Below are 20,852 nucleotides of genomic sequence, written 5' to 3'. Positions count from 1 at the left end.
ACCGTCAGGTCAATGGTATGGATGAGGGCAAAGAAAGAGCAGAGACGTAGATCTGCTAGGCACAAAGCCTGCCTGATCTGGTCGTACCATGGCCAGCAAGAGTGGAAGAAGTCACGAAGCGGTGAGTTTAGCTAGTATCTTATTATCCGTGTTACCCATTGATAATGGGCGAAAAGAATTGCAGTAATGGGGGTTATTGCCAGGTTTAAGAATTGTGACAATGAGTGCTTCACATAGGGAAGGAGGCAACAAGCCAGAAGAGAATGATTCTTAATACATTGCAAGAAGGTATGGGGTCAGAAGAGGGACATACTCCTTATAGAGTGCGGCAAGGAGTCCATCAAAGCATTGTTCCGATAATTCTGACAATCTCTTTGACCATGAATGGTTCATCTAGATAACGCCTATGTCCTTCTTCTAGCCATAGCAGTTAAATGGAGTCTAAGTAAGCAGAAAGGTCCTGGGGGGGGGCAGTCATGTTTGTTAGAGAGAAGAAAAGAAGGCAACCATGGCAGCCTGTACAGCCTCTGTTACCATGTGTATCTCAGTGATATAATCACTGGCCCATGGCTTGCGGAGCAGTAGGGCGAGAGAATTCCTCGGTCTGTCGCCATCACTCTACCGCCTGGCTCGTGACTCTCTCCCCAGGTAGTGAGTCTCCCGATTTGCAGCCTCCTCAAATTCCGACAGTTTACCATGGATAGTGGCCAGAATGAAAACATCGAAGCTCAAGCTCCTAAATCTCTTTTTCTAGGTGGGTCAGGTATAAACCATATCCCATTATACACAGGTCTGCTGAGTCGGTTTTACAATGTCAGGGTCTGTGTCCCCAAATATACATCAGCCACTGTTTGTATGTCCCACTCAAACACCTCTCTCCTGAGCTTCCAGTGTCTGGCTCCTACATACTTCCTCGATACTCAGACTTAGAGGAGAAAAGGCCCATCATCTAGTGACAAAATGTATTAGCAATTTTGAAAATATTCATGTCATTTTAAAAATCATCACATATTAATACATCTGCTTACCCTGCAGAAACTTTCAAACTGCAGATTTGTACTAGTTATAGCTGCTGGTGATGATCAAGTTGTGAAGTTTCATTAGAACTTCCCGCACACACTTCATTACACAAAAAAGCTAATAAATATACCCAAGCTTGAAAAATAATGTGTACGTTTTGTGGCTGTCAATACTTTTAATGCATTAATAATCTAGAAACTACAACAATTTGTATAAAGTAAATGTTTTTAAAGAGCATGGTTCACATAATTAAAATTACATAATTGTGCAAGAAGCACTGAACACATACCTTTTAAGGTAAAGACCTTCACATGCACATCTAATTTTAAACTATTCATAAATATATGTACACTTCTCAACAGTACATCAGGTGCTATAATTGCCCCCATCTCTGATCAAGTGCACCCACACAGTATTATTTATAGGTCTGTGACCACCGGATCAATAGTTGCTAAGTAACACTGTCAACATAGGCAGGGGGTCAGATCCCACCAGAGGCTTCTTATACAAATCAGAATGAAAATGAATGCAAATGTACTTTACTGGGTTTCAGATGTACAACACAGTGCCTATTTCAGTCACAAACTAAAGATAGTTCAATCATAGGCCCTTGTGTCTTTCGGCAAGTTTCCATTCCAGTTAGGATATCATTGTGTTCATTGTTCATTGAACAAAAAGCATGTTCAGTCAAACCTCATTCAAACTGTGAACCAAAAGTGCTCAGTTCAGGAATCCATTTGTTTCAGTATTTGCAGCCTCTCGATGGGTTTGTGGGAGTCCATTCAAGCACCAGGGATTGCAAGTGTACCGCGGAGTCTCACACAATCCTGTCCATTCCCCTTTACCCCCTGTATTTTTTCCACTTGTCACTCCTACTCTTTCCTCTTCTCTCTTGCTCCCTTTTCCTATTCTCCCCTGTGCTCTCTATTCCTTTCTCTATTGTCGCTCCCACTCTATCCACTCTCTTGACTCCTATTCCTTCTCTCCCTTGTTCCTTCTCTTGTCATTCTTACTCTCGCTGCTGTCCTTCCCCTATTGTCCCCCCACTTCCTTAACCTTGTATTCCCGTCTCTTGTTTTAGTCACACTCTTCTTTGTTCCCCTGCTACTCCTCTCCCTTGCAACCTACCTTGTAACCTCAGTTTCTTCCTCTCCTGTCACTCGCAATCTCTCCTCTCATGCCACACTTTGCCGCCTCTCTCTTGTCCTCTATATTTTAACTTCATCACCATCCACACAACTCTTTTCTACAATTTGTTCCTTCTCTGCATCCTCTTTCTTCCCTCAATCAATCAATCAATCAATCAGGGGTTTGTAAAGCGCAATTACTCACCCGAAAGGGTGTCAGGGCGCTGAGGGGAGAAGGGGGCGCAGCTCCTGGAAGTTCACTGTGATTCGTCGAAGAGCCAAGTCTTAAGGTCCTTCAAGAACTTAGAGAGAGTAGATGTCTGTCGGAGGTGGAGGGGGAGGGTGTTCCATGCCTTGGCCGTGAGGTAGGTGAAGGAACAACCTCCTGTTCTGGTCTTCTTGATGTGCTGCACCATGGCAAGGAAAAGCTGGGCTGAGCGGAGGGATGTTTGGTCAGCGTGGAACGAGAAGCGATGGTTCATGTAGGCGGGGCCAGTGTTGTGGAGCTTGAAGGTGATTCTCTTCTCGACGGGGAGCCATTGTAGTGTCCGCAGGTGTTGGGTGATGTGGCAGTGGCGTGGTAGGCTGAAGACTAGTCTGGTGGAGGCATTCTGGATGTTCCGGAGTTTGCGGGTGAGGTTCCTGTTGATCCCGTCGTAGTGTGCGTTGCCGTAGTCCAGTCTGCTGTCGATGAGGGCGTGGGTGACGGTTTTCCGGTATTCAAGGTGAATCCAGTGGAAGGTCTTAAGTAGGAGGCAGAGGATGTGGAAACAAGAAGAGGTAACAGCATTGATTTGGTGGTTAATTTTGAGTTCGGAGTCCAGGATGATTCCGAGGTTGCGAGGGTGGGTTCCCGAGGGCAGGGGGGCACCAGGTATCATTCCAGGCATCAGGTTGTGGGCCCATGATGAGTACTTAGGTTTTGTTCCGTGTTTAGTTGAAGGCAGCTGTTCTTTATCCAACTGGCGACTGCTTCCATTCCTTCTTGAAAGTTTTGTTTGAAGATGTTGGGTTCGTTGGATAGGGAGAGGATAAGCTGGGTGTCATCTGCGTAAGATACGATGTTGAGTCCCTCTCTTCTTTTGCTCTCTACTTTGCTCACTTTCATATCACACTCCCCTTATCTCCTGTGTATTTGCCCTTCTACTAATCATGTGCCCACTCTCCTCTCTTCCAGGTTCCCTTCCCCCAAAAATTCCCTTTGTGACTTTCCTTACACCAGGCGGGCTTGTTATAGTGATCCCTTTTAACATTATTACAACGTACACTTAACTGGAATGGAATTGTCCACTTTTCAGTAATAAGAAAACATGTCTTCATCCAGACCACATAGCAGTTCTGCTGTTGTGTTGTTATTTTATGCAGATTTGTGGAGTGTGCCATCACACAGGAGGGTATCCTGGCGCTGAGCAGGTGGGAATCTAGCCAAACCAAGGGCCTAATGAGGATACTTGAAAAGCCAGCCTTAAGCTTCTTGCCGAATTCAAGTAGTGGTTGGTCGTTCCACGTTTAGGAGTGATATAAACTAAGGGTTGACCACTGGATCTGTTTTTCCATATACGTGGTGTGTGTGCAAGTAGAAGTCCAAGTGAGCTGAGGTGTCTGGAAGGTTTGTGAATGCAGATGCAATTGTTGATGTATGCGGCGCTGTTGTTATGCAGTGACTTGGAAGTGTGGGTGAGCAATTTGAATTGTGCGCTTCTCTATATGGGGAGCCAGTGGATTTCCTTTAGATGTGGTGTGATGTGAGTGTGGCGTAGGAAGGTGAGATTGATTCTGGTCACCAAGTTCTGAATGGTCTTCTGGTGAATTTTTTGTTAATCCTGGCAAAAAGGATATTCCCGTAGTCCAGCTTACTTGTGACAAGGGCGTGCTTGACAGTTTTCTTATTAGGAGCCATTTGAAAATATTCCTCAGCATCTTCAGGGTATGGAAGGATGAAGCAGTGACGGCGTTGACTTGGACGTACATGTCGAGTTTACTGTTGATGATCTCGATGTTCTTGGCATGGGTGTTGGGGGTGGGTGTCAGTCCTAGCTCTGTTGGTCACAAGGGGGAATCCCACAGTGAAGCTCTCTTCCAGAAGATCATGATTTCGTTTTTGTCGGTGTTCAGCTTCAGCCAGTCGGCCCCTATCCAGTAAGTGATTTAAGTCATGAAGGCATTAAACTTGACCCGGGTACTGGGCCGGTTGTCTGTGAGGGAGAGAATGTGTTGTTTCATTGTCCTAGGAGAGGACGCTGATGTTGTGAGTGCAGATGATGCTGGCTAGAGGGATTATGTAAGCATTGAAGAGGATAAGTCTCCGCGAAGATCCTTGCGAATAAGGTCACGTGTGTCCGAGGGGTACGGTGCCAAGCTGACTGACTGGGTCCTTCTTGCCAGGAAGGAGTAGATCCATCGGAGTGTGTGCCCTTGGATTTTGATGTCATGTAGGCGTTGGTTGAGAATGGGGTTGAAAATCGTGTCAAACGCTGAGGAGTGGTCCAGGAGCATGAGGGCTGCCATGTCTCCTCCATCCAGAATTATTTGGATGTCATATTTGGCTGCGATTTAAAATCCTGAATGCACATCTTGCTCCTTAGGAGTGCTGAAATCTGGAGTGAGTCTGCCAAATGACATTAGATGCAGATATCAGATATAAACAAGTGTTCTACCTATTTTAAAATCCTACACTGCCCTCCTTCGCTACACCAGTCACTGATGTAGGCTTTAACAGGCTCATTCAGAGTCCCATGATTTGTACTTGCACAAACAAAAATAGTCTGTGGGAGTAACCATTAGTGCATGTAGCAGTTTTACTCCGGTAATACCAGAATGTACATTTATTCAGGAGTGTCAACCAATGGAGAATATCAGCCACCAGACTTCTTCTGACACGGTAAACACAGGCAGTCTATATACAAATCTCCACGGTCAGAGGTCATGTGGTTCCCTGAAAGAGGAAGCCTGTACAAACAAAAAGGTTTACAGCTTAACAGGGAAGCAATATAATTTAAACAAGGATTCCTGCAATTGCAAACTGTTCCAGCTTCCAGAACACAATAGTAAGTAAGGTGCATAACAGTTCTGCCTTGTGCAGTGATATATGATAAGCAATATGCAGGGATGACAAATGTCTGAAAGCAGAAACTGCTCTTTTGCACTCCTGCAGTGTCGACAGGGAAGAAAAGTGAACTGCACTGGAGCACTGGTCAAGAGGTCATCTGTGTGCGCACACACACACACAAACATGCACACACACGTACAACATACGCAACATGCACAACATATGCACACACACATGACACACACACAGATTTTATTTTTGTTTTCTCATCCTGGGCAATGTCGTGTTTTTCATTTCTCTTCCTCTATTCCCCTCTTTAGTGCTTCCTCAAGCAGAATGAAAGACATCTTTGATGGACATTAGTCTCGCTCTATATCTTCTGTATACCCCGCCCCTTTTCCCTCCACTTTCTGTCTACTATTTCCTCTACAAACCCCTGACCACTTTTCTTGAATACTTTTTACATACAGTGCATATATCCTTTTACTAGGATGAGGAGAAGCAGGAGCGGCGGCAGATCTTTTGCCTTCCTAGTGCCCAGACTTTGGAGTGGACTGCCGCTGAGGCTAAGGCAGACTAACTCTGAATTAGCCTTTAGGAAAATGGTAAAAACCTTCCTGTTTTAACTGTTTTCTCAGTTGCAGATTACCTGGGTATTTCTCAGCACGTGGAATCCCTCAAAGGTAGCCAGGCACTTAACAAATCCTTATGATTAGAACGTAATAGAAATTACTACTCAGAGCACAGGGATTGTACAAAACACAAAACCCCCATCCCCAGGAGAAGAAGGCATTCCACCACCCTTTCTTCTGAATTGTGTTTATGACCATAAGCCCTGCTTTATGCTGCTCTGAAAAGTGTCCCTTATCAATCTTTAATGAGTGATTCATGGACTGTAGATAAGGGTCATGGCTTTCATAATGGCATCTAGGTTAGTTCTCATCCTTTTTACCTCTTTACTAATTTCGTTCTTTGTTCATTATTTCACACTCATTGTACAGGACGGGGGTCTATGGGAATTTGCCAGGTGGTCATGGCATTTATCTGGAGACTAAGGACAAAAGAGTGACCCAGTATATAAATGACCTGTGGCTCCGGGACATCACGCGCACCCTGCTGAGAATGCAGTGTCCTGTCAAGTGCATTCCCACAAAAGGTGCCATTTCCCAATGCCTATAGGGAAGTTGTTGTTTGCTTCTAGATCCAGGAAGCTTGTTCCAGGAGTAACTTCACATCCACACTGTGGTCTCCAGGAGGAGGTAGATAGATAACAGAGTTGTGGCACAGCTGGAGATGACCATGTGGGTGCCATTACCAAAGTGCAATGGGGACACTAGCTGAAGCTGCCTCACAGGCATTGTGGTCAGCAAACTCCATTGACCACTTCTGATGCCTATTGGTGCTTCCACATCTACTTCCAGTTTTCAGGAAGGCCAATTGCCATTGATGGTGACAGGGTGTGAGAATGCTGAATCAAGTGCTTACCTGAAGCCCAGGTAACATTTTCATTATAGCAGAATGTGCCATTTTGAGCAGGTCATAAGGCACGTGGCCACTGGCAATTTCAAAGAGTGTTCTATGCAAAAGAGTGAAGGCTGTATTAAAGGCCAAAGTACAGCTTACTAGGCGTGTAGTTGTGTTCGAATTCTTCTAATGCTCCCTACAATGGCGTCTGGTATTTGTGAGGTGAACCGTAAGTGCAGTTGATTAGTCCCTTTGAACAAATGTAGCAGTCTTAGATTCAGCTTGCCATACCTTAATAACTCCAGTCCCCTCCCTGAATTTCTCCCTCGAATAACCTGTTCTCATCTCATTGGCACCTAATAACTTCTTCATCCACCATAATGATGATAACAAGTGCATTTGTACTGAAAAAAACTCATCCCACATCTCCCAATGCATACTCGATTGTGGCTAGTAGTGTCCACTTCCTCTAGAGCCCCCTCCACTCTCTTTTGTACCCAGGTCATTAAATTAACATGATAGGCACAATGCAAAATATATCTTTGCATAGCAATGTACACCACCAGGTGCATGGTTGTCTTTGCTGCAAAGAAAAACATTGTGCAGGGCTTGGGCATGAGTAGGTATGCCAAAGGAGAGTGATTATCTGCAGAGCGGCAAGTATGTTTTTTTCCTTGTTGCTCCAGTCGGGAGAGTTAAAGATCAGATATTGGCCAGGGAACCTTCTTTTCCCACCACTCGGCTTCCCAGTGTTTTGGGGTTTAATGCACCATACCAATACTGCAGCGTTTACCACGTCTTTTACACCTATTTTCAATCTTGACTAACATCATCATTACAGGAGTGGAGGAAGATCACTTCAGACAGATGGGTTTTACACATAATACAATACAAATATTGCATTGAATTAGACAACACACTTCCAGGCAAGGCACCAAGGAGAAAGGTACATTCAAAGGAGGAAAAAGTAGAGGAAATGTTGGCAAAGGATACTATAGAATTAGTGCCAAAGATAGCAATAAACAAGGAAAGCTACTCAACATATTTCCTAATTCCAAAGGTAGAAGGGACACTATGATCAATTCTAGACTTGAGTCAACCATAACAAGACATACACAAGTTTTACCCGTTCCCCAGCAAAGGTTAGCCCTAATAGCCCATGTAAGAAGAAAATGTGGATTGGTAGGTGGTAGCCCCAGCAGATGCCAACAGAAGTGCTTTTCTTCAGTCTGGAGGCTGTCTGCGTTATGATATACCCAGATTGCTTCCCAGTTATACATTTCTAGCAGGGCCCAAAAAATTTTTTCCCAAACCCTGTGGTACCCACAGACTGGTTAAATCTTAAGCACCTGGTCATAAAACAGTGTGCCCAGGAGCTAAGTGAATCGAAATGAATGCCCAAATATGGGAATTGCCTAACCTCTGTATGCCTTTGATGAGGATTGGGCACATTTTACTTTGCTTCTGACTCCAGACTTTATAATGTGTCTTGATAAAATTAGTATCTATTTTCAGAGAGTACATACAAATTATAAAAGTTTCTATTAAGAATCTAAGGCCGTCAGGGGTCCTTGGCATTAAAACTGTGCCATCTGCGTACATTAACAACGGTATGGGTTTTGAGCACACCACTGGCATGTCCTTACAGTTAGCAATTACACATGCATTAAGACGATTAATATACAATAAAACAATATTGGAGCAAGGACGAAGCTCTGCTACCCCCCTCCTTCGAGCAGAAATTGGGTGGAGCAGTCACATCCAGCCCCATTTCTTACTGACACTGAAACCTTTACATGCAGTCCACGGAGGAAGTCAACCAAGGTCTTATACATGCCCTTATGGGATGGGATGTCTCACAACTTGGCCCGATTGGCTCAGTCAAGAGCACTACTGTGATCCATAAATGATAGCTAAAGCTGATCTGCCTTGGCCCCTGTATATTTACTTAAAGTTAGCCTAGGTGAAGGTTTAAAGATTGTTCTAATATTCCTATTCCTGTTTTCATGCACTTACCCACACCCAACGCTCACTGCATCCACACAAACAGTACCCAACATCCCACTCTCAAACTCATGCTGCCTGGCAACCACACACACAACACTCCACACTCTCATGCATGCTCCTCAGCACCCGCTTACTCACCAAACACTCCAGAGAGATCTGGCACCTGCTGCACGACAATGCCCCGAACCTCATTTTCCTTAAATGGCTGAACTATGCATCTGCTCCTGACATCGCCACAGCCACCCTCTGCCCTCCCTTGCCCTCCCTTGCCCTGGCAAAGCAGTTGATTTTCATCCAGTGGGCTATTTCAGTCATGCAGGCATTACCCATGATCTGGTTACTGGCCGACTTTTCCATGAAAAAGAGAATGAGTTGCTTGTTGTCGGCGTATGAGAGGACATTGATGTGAGAGCCGATGATGCTGGCTAGATGGTTCACAAATGGGTTGAAGAGGGTTGGGCTCAGGGAGGATCCTTGCAGAACTCCGTAGATTGGGTCGCAGGCATCCGAGGTGTGCGTTGCCAGGCTGACTGACTGAGACCATGTTTCCATATGCAGAAAACTACTGCACTGGTTCTCAGTAGCCAAAGAATCCTGTTCAAATCTGCTTGTCTGAGGGTAACATATATATTATGGCAATAGCTCTACATTCCTCTCTCAGAAATTTCAGAAACACACTCCCACTTGCTACCTCAGATCTACCAACACAATCGAATTTGGAATAGCAAAATAAAAACTTGAAAAATGATGCTTGAATTCTCTACCATTTCCTAAAAGGGAAAAAGTGAATCTTTTGTTATGTTCTATGTATTTGTATAGCGCAACGTATCACCCAAAGGGTATCCGGGCGCTGGATTTTCAAATTTAGAATGCCACTTGAGATGTAGCATTCCACTCAATAGATGGCCGTTTTCAGGAAATTGATGTGGTAACCTATAGATGCTGCGCCTAGTGACTCCTCACTACATGTGATAGTGCACATTACTAACAACCTACAATCATATATTGGTATGTTGAAAGTATATTGTGTGTCCAAACTGGGTTCGGCACCATCCCCTAAATTAGTGGTTAAAAACCTGGCGATCCTAATAGACAGGAAACTTAATCTTGATGAGCACATAGCTACAACCAAACGTGCTTGCTCCCATGCACTCAGTCTGCTCCGCAAGGTTTTTCACTTCCTCCCTGCTTCCACACGTAAAACTCTGGTACACGCTTTAGTACTTAGTCACCTGGATTTCAGTAATGCTTTGTTGATTTCTACCAAAGAATCCGCCCTGAATAGCTTACAGGTGGTGCAGAACACAGCAGCCCGCCTGGTATCCAGTGCACCCTATCGAGCTCCCTCACTTCCCTTGCTACGCAAACTTCACTGGTTACCTATACGCAAAAGAATCCAATTCAAGATCTGCTGTATGGTGTTTAAAGGCCTAAACCAGATGGGTCCTACATATCTGGCAGACAAACTGATCAGACATACACCATCACGTACCCTTCGTTCAAATGCGAAAGGCCTACTCGTCATCCCACGCATCAAGCAAACCAGATTGGGAGGCAAATCGTTCTCCGATCTAGCCCCTCAACTCTGGAACCGACTACCCTTGGACTTACATCTCTGCACTAATTATCTGAGCTTTAGGAAAAAAACTCAAAACCTCATTTTTTAAAACACTGAGTGCTCCACCTGTATACGTCCTCAGCGCGGAGATACCCCATTTGGGGTGATTCATGCGCTTTATAAATGATAGAAATAAGTAAATAAATAAATACCCAAACCTGTACATTTCATCATCATTGCAGTGGTAGATTCTTCTGATTCAACAGCTGTGTATCTTTAAGTTAGGTCTTCTGTTTGGATAATTGTGGTGATCACTTATTTTCTAGTATGCATACACTGATTTTCATTTATAAAGGTTATACACCTGGATCTCTGCTCTTAAAATGGTGATTGGACAAAATATTGAGCCAAAAATATCATGTGGGCAAAATATTGTGTGAAGCATATAGAGGTCAAAAATATTGTGAAGGTAAATTTAGTATGCTTAAATCTACATATATGTGTCTCGACAATATATATCTTCAAGGTACGTAGATGTAGATTCAAGAATAATAAATCTATACTTATCTATATGCACTTACTTTCTCGATATTTTGATCCTTGATATTTTTGACACGATACTCTGTCCACACTATATTTTTAGCATTGACATTCTATCAGACAACACTGTCTGCTCGTCTCTTCATGACTAGTAAAATCATTTTGTTTAAAATGTTCTCTCTCTCACCCTGTATGCCACAGCTTCTTTTTATGTCTCTTATGTCCCCTCTTTCTTGTTTGTCTTCCCTTACTCCATTATCTCATCACTGCTTTTTTCGCTTTCAGTTCCACAATAAGGTAACCTGCTTTCTGCTCCATCACATTGAGGAGCCCTGCTCTCTGGGGGCGCACGCTGCAGTCATCGTGCCCCCAACGTGGATCATTAAGGTGAAGAGACCTCAGGTAACTGCATGCGCATCTGTGTGTGACACACACATGCACATTTGTGTGTGAGTTTCTGCACTGTGGTTTGAGCATCCCATCTGTGTGTGAGCCCATGCACATCTGTGCCTCACCCTTGTGAATATCTTTGTGCAAATGTCTGTACATCTGTGCCTTGTACACATGCACATCCGTGTGAATACTTTATCTGACTGCCTGCCCATATGTCTGAAAATCTGCATGCCTGTATGTAAGCTACTTGTACTTCTGTGTGTGGTGCACCTCTATTCCATGTGACCCACTGCACTTTATGTTGTAAAGTGACTGATGTGTAGACTGTGTCAAAGTTTTGAGGTGTTTAGATGCATTTATTGAGCAGTACATGTGCTCAACCCCATGTATTAATGTGTTCACTAGAATGATCGTACTGCCTGTTATACAAAGGTGTATGTGTCTGCTTTCCAACTCTTGCAGCATTGACATTGTGCCATGCAATGGCAATGTACATGGAAGCTGTATATAATTGAATCTAGTTTTTATCTGGGCTGGTTCATTAACTCTGCATTAAACTGGGTCACTCAGGTTCAGAATCTGAAAATACGTGCATGAGGCACAGCTTGGCTTCTGGGTCTGAAGAATGACCTGCCAGTGGAGATGCTGAGCCGCCCTTTTTTTCTTTTAGTGTGATAACCCTATGTGGTCCTCAGTGCAAACTAGAGGTGAAGCAGGTGGAAAAACTACAACCATTCAAATAAAATTATCCACACTCTTTGGTTGGGAGGGCCACATGTTCTTCATGTTAAAAAGCACTGAAGAATGAACATAATAATATATCTTATTAGAGTTTCTTCTTTGACAAATCACATGCCCAGATCATGGGAGTGCGGTCAGCTTGGTTTGCCTCAAGTGTCTGTCACGGGCTCCCGACAGGTCCAGTAGAATCAAGTCCACTTACCTGCTTTCATCAGTGGAGTGGCATTGATTCTACTGGACCTGTCGCTAGCCTGTGACACGGTGTGACACAACGTGCTGTTGCAGAGTGTGAAGCTTTGGGCGAGGGTTTCACAGCTGCCCCCTAAATTGGATCTCATCAATCCTCCATAATCCAAGCCAGAAGGTATTGTGCAAATTTATTGTATCATCTGTCCACAAAGTGCAGTGAGTAGTGACGCAGGGCTCATCGATTTCACCTCTTCTGTCCCATATCTAAATGCTTCCCCTGATGCATGTGTCTGGTTTTCAGGAGTGACGGCTCCCAATGTACGCTGATGATATCCAGACTCATTTCCAGCTCACCAGCGCCAATGTAAATCATTCGATGAACGAGAGTTCCCTCTTTTTGAATGGTGCCTAGACTGAAGTTCTAATAATAGAAGGGATTGGCCTTCAGTTGCTCTTTTCTAAATAGCCGTCTAGTCTGGTACCGCCACTAACATACCAACAACATGCAAGGAATCTGGGGGTGACAGGTCACTTATTCTGTCCTCGATTTTATTCCTGAATCAATGTAGTTATTAAGGAAACAAAGTTTCAACTGTGTTTCCTGCAGAAAATCATCCTGCTTCTGCACACTGATTGCTAAATAGAGCGAATTCCAGCTATAGTAATGGCTCACCTGAATTATTGCAATGATGTCTACACTGACCTCCCTAAAAAACTCTCCAGTCCTCACAGAGCATAAAAAGAAGTTATGTGAAATATACCTACACTTTTAGAGATATGCCCATGTCAGCCAGCCTTGAAAACACTCCTAGGCTCAGTTGGAACCCATACTAAATTTTAAAACAGTGAGCATCATTCACAAAGGATACCGTCCAGAAGTGCTGGCTACCTCCAACATCTGGTGCACCATTAACTACCAGGCAGGAGCCTGCATTCTGCTTTATCTCGGTTGATCCAACAACGCTCCCTCAAGACACTAAACCATGGTCGAAGATCCTTAAGAATCCAGGCCCCAAAAGTCATGAAAACCATCAGCCTTTGGGTATGACATGAAGACAAGTCAGTCAGTTGAGGGAAGTCAGTAAAATAGAAAATTTTCTGTGCAGCCTAGACACATTTAATTAGCATAATCCTCAAATAGGGGAACAACGTGCTGGCACTTTACATAAATGAATAAATAAATCACGCTGTAGTAAATTATAAACCACGCATCATGACAAACCTAAAATTAAAATGAAACTGGAACAACTGGACTGCACATTGATATTGTGACATAGATGAGGAAGCGGTTTAGTTTAGCAAATACAAGGTAGCAGTGGATTGAGGAATTATCAGGGTGTACGCTAATTTGATTAGTATTGCTTAACATGTTTGCTCTTAATTTAGAGGATGTTTTCCATGTCTTCATTGTAAACATTTACAGATGACAAAAAATAGGTAAAGTAAGTGGGAACAGAAATAAAGACGCAATCAAAACTGGAAATTCAACCCATACTTATTGAAAGATGAAACATTTCAAACAAACCTGAAAGAGGAAATCATGAAGTGTTTAAAAAGAAGTTTGGGCAGCGTTTCAGACATGAGCACATTACATCTCTGTTCAATGTCTTGTTAATAAACACATCAAATCACTGAACTTGTGACCGCAGGAGTGTCCTCAAGGCATTTCCATGTCAATTGAAGTTTGCTGCATGTCGTGGTCATGAATATGTCCCTCCTACAATGTGGTGCTTGTGTACAAAATCTTTTGACTGTAGGAGTAAGGTTTTAGGAAATCAATACAGTATACAAAAATGTTCTGTACCTGTCGATAGTCAGGTTAGCTTTCATGTAATTTCTCTGACTCAAGCAGACTATGTTGGTGGTGAAGGTAGATACCACGTGCATCGTGTTTTGTGTCCTGAATTTCAGCTGGATCTGAACTCATGGGTCTCTTGAAGAAGGCTAATGTAGTTAGACCTAGGCTTTGCAGAATGGAATTTGTCTGATGGTAAAACATGTTACAGTCTTCTCCACCAGAAAGCAGGCAAGGCGATGAAATACCTTGCACTGAGCCATTTTTGGGAGCCCAAATGTAATTTATTGTATATCCTAATTGATTCAAGGGGAACACTAGAAAAAGACTTGTTTGGGACAGTACACAAAAGAAAGTGCTGAGATTCCATGTCCAAATTGTCAGAAGCCGCATTTCTGCTCAATGTATTGTTGAAATTTCTAAAATCATTTGTACTAAAGCTATTAAAAACATACAGTTTACATAACTTGAGGGCTGTAATAATTGTGTTACCTTCTCCGTGGCCTAGACAGATCTGCTAGTCAGATCTGTTCTGACTGCCATATACATATGACTTTCACTAAACCATATGTACTGTAGAATATTTAGGGGTGGTCTGGCACACAAATCAAAGGCCTTACATTTTCAGGAGGGCTCCTTGTGATTTTTAGAATTGGCATCAGACCTTTTTCTAAAACCGCTCATTTTCCAAGAAAAAACTCTGAGGCCCTTGTCTGCTGCTTCAAGCAAAGGTGGTTTTGTACTATCATTCACTTTGAGTTCATTTGACTGCTACCACAGCAATCTAACATCAAGATAAAGTGGGGAGTAAGAAGCAAGATTTGTGAGCTTGCTCCGCTTCCAATACTTAAAACAACCACTATCCCTCGAGAGAGAACTCGTATGACTAATGCATCTAGTCCGTCGTTTGATATGTATCATTGGGGGGATACCCTGATAGTTTTAACTGGAGTCATGCTTCATCCATGTATCCTCACTCAAAACAGCTGGTTTGTTTGGCTGGGCTCTATTGTCTAGCGAAGCTCTTTTAAGATGTCCTTAGAGTATACAGTTTATACCAACATCTCAGGAAAACTAAAATTTTGGAGTACATTGTATAATCTTAGAACATGACTTTGGGTTCTTAACCTTGCCAACAGTACCCTGGATAAAAAAGACATCAGAAGGGGGAACTTGCAGGCAATTATAAGACCCCCTAACATATAAAAAGAGCTTATGAGACAATAACGTAGAACCCCCAAACACGCTAGGTGTTTTGGGTGAGGACCCGAGGATGAAGCACAACACCAGTGTGATTGGTGGGCAAGGGTCCTTTTAGAACCATGAGGGTGTCGCCCCGCCATACATTTCTAAAGAGGGAGTAGATGTGTTAGTCATATGAGTTCTCTCTCTGGTGATAGTGGTTATTACAACAGCATACAGAAACAGTCCAGATCAAATATTGTTCTTCAACATGCCAGATATTAATGACTTCAGCGAGAACTTCAGGATAATGTATGCTCCAGTTAGGAGACAATTTCTGACCTACGAATTGAAAATTATTTTTGTCCAAACACTTGGCTCACACATCCAAACCTTTGCATTAATGTGATGTAACATTGTTGTTTGATAGTGACATTTTTAGATATCATTATGTTAGCAGTCAGGGTTAGTGAAATAGAACAACTGACCCCAACAACTCTTCTTAAATATTTACTCAGTGAAAGTTGTCTTAAGAAGACAACCTTGCTTCTTCCTTAAGGTGGTATCAGACTTTCAAGTGAACAGTTTTATCAGTTTGCCTGTGTCTGTCCTTAATCAACTTTAAATGTGACAAAGTGATTGATAAGGCATTTGGTTTGTGAAGCAGCCTTTGTAGCTTACAGTCCGGCAGTCATGTCTCTAAATAGATATTGCCAAAGTGGATTTCTTCTGTATCCAGATAAATTACCCAAAAAAACTACTTCATATAAAACATTAACGGCTGCGGCTTTGCCGTGTAACACACGTTAAGCCAATCAAAAGGTGTTGTGCCAGTCTAAAATGCACATTCATTTGATTGGTTCAGTTGATGAAGAATATAGTAATACAATATAAAAAAAGTTTTTAGAGAAGGACGGATGATATCAGCATGTGGATCTGGAAAAGTATACTATAGGTAAGTAACTTGTTTATCCAGCGGCTGTCACCAAATTAATTTTAGTCCTTATCTCCTCCATTTGCATTCTTATGAGGTCTATCATCAATGGTTGTATGATACAACCACGCATGTCTAAACCACACAGGCCTAAACAATGCAGTCTGAACCACAACCGCGTCTTTACCATGCATGACTTTACCACACATGCCTTTACAACAAATTTTGGTGTAAAGGCATAATTGTTCAAGGGAAATGGGTGGTAAAGTGCACACCCCAGACCCCTACGCCCTGCACCATAACACCAGATACCCCAGCCCTGCAATGCACCCCAGCCCTTACAACTACCCGACTCTTCACCCTGAGCCCTACCACTCGGCCCCTGCCCAAAAAACTGCCTCGACCCCAGCTCCCCCGTCCTGAGCCCTAAAACTGCCCTCAGCCCTGAAAACTGCCCCTGCCTCTACCCCCCCGCCCTGAGCCCTAAACCCCGGCCCCAGCCCTTAAAACTACCCCGACCCCCTCCCGCTCTGAGCCCTAAAACTCTGCCCCCTGCCAAAAAACTAACCCCGACCCCCCCTGCCCTGAGCCCTAAAACCGACCCCACCCCTAATAACTACCCCTCCAAACTCAGCCCCAGCCATACTTAACAGGCCGTTTCCCAGAGCTTCCTCTCCCAGTCCTTCCTCTTCATTTCCCTGCTCATCTGCACATCTAGACTGCTGACTGCCTCAACTACGCACATGCTTAGTTAAGGCATATGCGTGGTTAAACCATGTGCGTGGTTAAAGCAAGCGTTGTTCCGCTTGCGGAACACATGGCTCAGCCCGCTAAAAAATAACATCACTTCATGTCACTCCACTTTCCACCACTCCACTCTACACTATGATACATTATTCCACTCGATGCTACACCTCTCCAATCCACACCACTTCACTCTACGACACTCCACTCTACGACACTCCACTCTACGACACTCCACTCGACGACCCTCTACTCTACGACACTCCACTCCACTCCGTCACCATACTCCACTCCTTCTATTCCACTTTACTCAACTCTACTCCACTGTATGACACTGCTCCAATCTACTCCACTCTACACCATTCCAGGGTGCACCACTCTGTGCCACTCCACCCAGCGACACTCTATACTGCTCCACTCTGTAGCACTCCACTCTGCGACACTCTACTCCACTCTTCCCCACTCCATGCCAGTGTACAAAATGGCTAAAATACATTGACAAAGCCAATAGCTCTGGCGTTGGTGAAATCTATTGGCTATGTCAGTGCTTGTTTGTGGTGCTAATTAGTTTGTTGTTCTAGATCCATGGGTCTGACTGTTAAAGACTCCATCTCCTCTCCCCACCCTGACTGAGTGACTGCCTTTCTACAGCTCACATCACCCGATTTGGTCTTGCTCCACCAAGCTCAGAATGTAAGCCCTGACCTTCAGCTCTAACTAATTATACCCCTCCATCCTCCCACGTTTCCCAACTTATCTCACATACATAATTAATCTTCTTTCTTTTTCTTTCTTCTCCTCCCTTGTTTCCCCAACTAGCCGCTTTGCATTTGGCAACGTTTGCCGCTATGCCTAGCATCCCCAATGCAGCTGTGCATAGCTTTACAAATAAAGGAGCAAAAAGACCTAGTAGTGTGATTTAAAACTATCCTTATGGGTTGTGGAAGGTGACTGCTGATTGTTTACATCAGGGTTGTGTGACATATATACAGAAGGGCTAGATCCATGGCCGCTTTTCAGGATATTAACTTTAAATGAAAGTACATACAGTTAAACTAAGCGGAGCACATGTTCATATATCCATGCTTATCATCAACATCCGGTCTAGATAAGGCAGTCCTGGGTCTACATTGCACACCAAATGTTTACATTCTGCTTCCAGCTTGAGTTGTTATAATCAGAGAATAGTGCATTGCATTGAATGTTTCAACATACACAAATCACAGGCAGGACATTGAACACAAACAGACTTAAATATCTAAAACAGATTGGCCTAGTTTCTATCTCTATTCGGCATTAAGTCTTCTTTGAGTTTTGATTTGTAATTTTTTAGGCTGAATGGCTTCAAAAGGCAATTGGTATGAGCCTGATGGTGCTCTGCCCCTTGCATGCAGAAACCTGACACATTACATAGTCCCCTTAATTACCCTCACTTTCCCTTCAAGCCCTCTACTCAGTGCCCTCAGTAGATGGCATATTTTTACAATTCAATTTGAAATTGTTTCTTTGCTACTCCTATTGCACATCTTATTTTGCTTACTGCCCTCTGGTAAGCTAGGCCCTCGTCGCACCTTTTGAATGTTCCTGTATGCTGGCTAAATACAAGTCAGCACTCAAAAGCTACACTAACCTAATCAATTCTACAATTTTTTTTACGAGGGAACGATGGACAAGGCAGATAACAGGTCAACTGAGATATTCAAGATTGTAAAAAAATTCCTTGATCCCGCAGCATCTCATCACAGCATAGATCCCTCAGCCGAGTGGTGCGAACAACTAGCGCTCTTCTTTAAGAAAGGAATTGCAGATTCACAGCGGTTTAATGACAGTGAATCTACCAGACATCTGCTCTCCCTCTCCTGATGCCATCAACGTCATACTCTCCTGCTTTGTTCAAATTTCAATAGAGGATTCGAGACTTGCCATTCTTAATCTTAGATCAGGCTCACCCTCTGACCCCCGCTCCCCAGCTGTTTTTGCTAAGGGAGTTGATGCCATCAATCCGGTATTGAACCCCCTTCTTAATAGATCTTTGACGTCTGGGATTGTGCCCTCCAGAAACAGGCAAAGATTCTGCCTCTTTAAAAAGAAAAAAACAAAGCAGACCCCAAGATTCCAAGTACCTACAGACCCATCTCCCTGTTGCCACTGGCAATCAAAATTGTGGCGAAGTTTGCGAACTGACAGATTTCCAACTGCCTAGAGTCCAATAAGCTTCTCTACCCAGCCACTCAGGGTTCAGACCTAAATTTAGCACTCAAACCCTTGGCCATTTTACCAAAGTTCCAAGGGTCAAACGAGCAAAAACCGGAAGCATATCCTTCTCCTTCTTGGGCCCGCAAGCTTGGAACAGCATGCCTGCTGAGTTACCTCAAATGGACAATGAACAGTCTTTCAGAAAGCAACTTAAAACTTGGCTTTTCACCTTTTTAATTCTATCCCTTAGCATTATCTTACATTCTAAACTAGCGTCTGGACAGTCCTTGGAGTAGCTGTGCACTCTAGAAATCCCGACATTCATTCATTCAATCTTCTTGTAGGTGAGCCCAATCACTGTATCTCTGGATGTCTGCCTTAGTCCCCAGCTTGGACAATCGCTTGCGAATCCAGCAATGAGCCTGGAAGCTAGTAGCAGGTCCCCCGCCTTGGGATTGTGGCGAGATATTTAGAGTTTCAAGCAAGCACATTTCAAAAGGCATGTTTAGCTGTAGTGAACAGGACTTCCCGAATAAATACTGAAAAGAAAATTTGCATAGCAGACAAAGTTGAAGCCTTAGCTGAAAACGTTTGTGTAAAAGCGCTGCTGAACAGGTGTATACATGCTGTGTTCTTTTTATTTGTTTTTTAATAAAAGTGACTTTTTTGATTTTTACTCTGTCTATAACATGCTCTACACAATGGCAAATGAATGAAATTATTATGAGAACATTGCATGGAGAAGTAGAGAGTAAGAGATAGACCTGAGCATTAGGTGCTTTCTCAGATAGGACGTGGCTGCAGTGTTTGTCTTATCACCCCTCTGTGAGCCGCCTCCCTGCTCCCTGCTTCTGTCAGGGTAAAGCAGGGAGCAGGGTTACTCAAACACTCCTTTGGCAGACCCCGGCCTCTTCAGGTTTGTCAGTAGCCCCGAGTTCTGTTATAACATGGAGTGCGCTGTGTGCATGACCAACTTTGGCCTGTTGTTTTTTGTGATCAGTCTGTGTTGTAACTGTGGTTTCCTAAGCTTTGGTGATATGGGGTTAAATACTACATTCCATGACTTTAGTAAATTCACCAAGAAAAGGCAATGTGAGCCTTGTCCACAAATTTAGGAGCTTGCAAGGTTTTTCTGCCTCCTGATACGCCTAGTGTGATTCGCCACGTGGCTGGGTCTGCGCAGCCGGTAGCGGTAAGCAAGGATACGTTGGAGGGTGTTGTTCTTCTCCTGATGTCTCTGTCTCTTACTGTGCTCCTTCTATATGTAGATGGCACTAAAATACTCCAGTCGACGAAAGAAAAGGACGTCGTTCAAGAGGAAAGCGAGCAAGAAAGGCAGCGAGGTAAGTGGCCCTTTTATACTTTTTTGCAGGTTTGACAGTAAATATGGCCCTGTTTAAGAGACTTAAAAACCCTCTGGCAAGCGTAGACTCAAGCCAACTTACCTGCTTGAGCCAGAAAATCAGGCAGACTGTAATCCATGTACCTACCAAAGCCTACTAGGGGATGGTGTATTTAAGGTATTTATTAATTAGTGAGTTACAGAGCTCAGTTTCCCCATGGATGAACACACCCAAGAAATCCACAGTGTATATATTTAAAAAGGATTCATTAATAAGTAAAGTTCTCATTTAGTGCAGATTGTATGAACGGATGTTGCTACAAAAATTAACATAATGGTTAGAAAAGTAATACAACACAGCTATAGATTAATGAGAATGGCAACATATTAGAAGGTATTTAGATGGTGTTCATTAAATCAAAGCATTTATAGATGGAACCAATCTATGGCAACCACCCCTCCATTTGTAGTCTCTTGCTAAATCTTAACTCCCCCATGAACATATCACTTCTGACACACATACTGCTGATGCATAATAAAGTTGTTTTCGATTAGATACTGTGCTTTGAGA

At 43.4% G+C, this 20,852-nt stretch overlaps 1 protein-coding gene across 6 annotated transcripts in view; it reads left to right on the top strand.

The window, feature by feature from the left end:
• DGKI (diacylglycerol kinase iota) overlaps positions 1-20,852 on the top strand; it is a 1,070,690-nt gene that overhangs the window by 607,277 nt on the left and 442,561 nt on the right. For 4 of the 6 annotated variants that reach the window (XM_085652009.1, XM_085652008.1, XM_085652005.1 and 1 more), the window contains exons 8-9: positions 11,051-11,167; positions 20,208-20,282. In XM_085652009.1, coding sequence (XP_085508135.1) covers positions 11,051-11,167; positions 20,208-20,282 — 192 coding nt within the window. The remainder of the gene's footprint in view (positions 1-11,050; positions 11,168-20,207; positions 20,283-20,852) is intronic. The other 2 variants (XM_085652006.1, XM_085652004.1) reach the window with 1 other exon arrangement.

The sequence above is a fragment of the Triturus cristatus genome, chromosome 4_1 (genome assembly GCF_964204655.1).
Source record: "Triturus cristatus chromosome 4_1, aTriCri1.1, whole genome shotgun sequence".
Taxonomy (NCBI): Eukaryota; Metazoa; Chordata; class Amphibia; order Caudata; family Salamandridae; genus Triturus; species Triturus cristatus.
The sequence above is the reverse complement of the archived record's forward strand: the minus strand, read 5'-3'. Positions and strand labels throughout refer to the sequence as shown.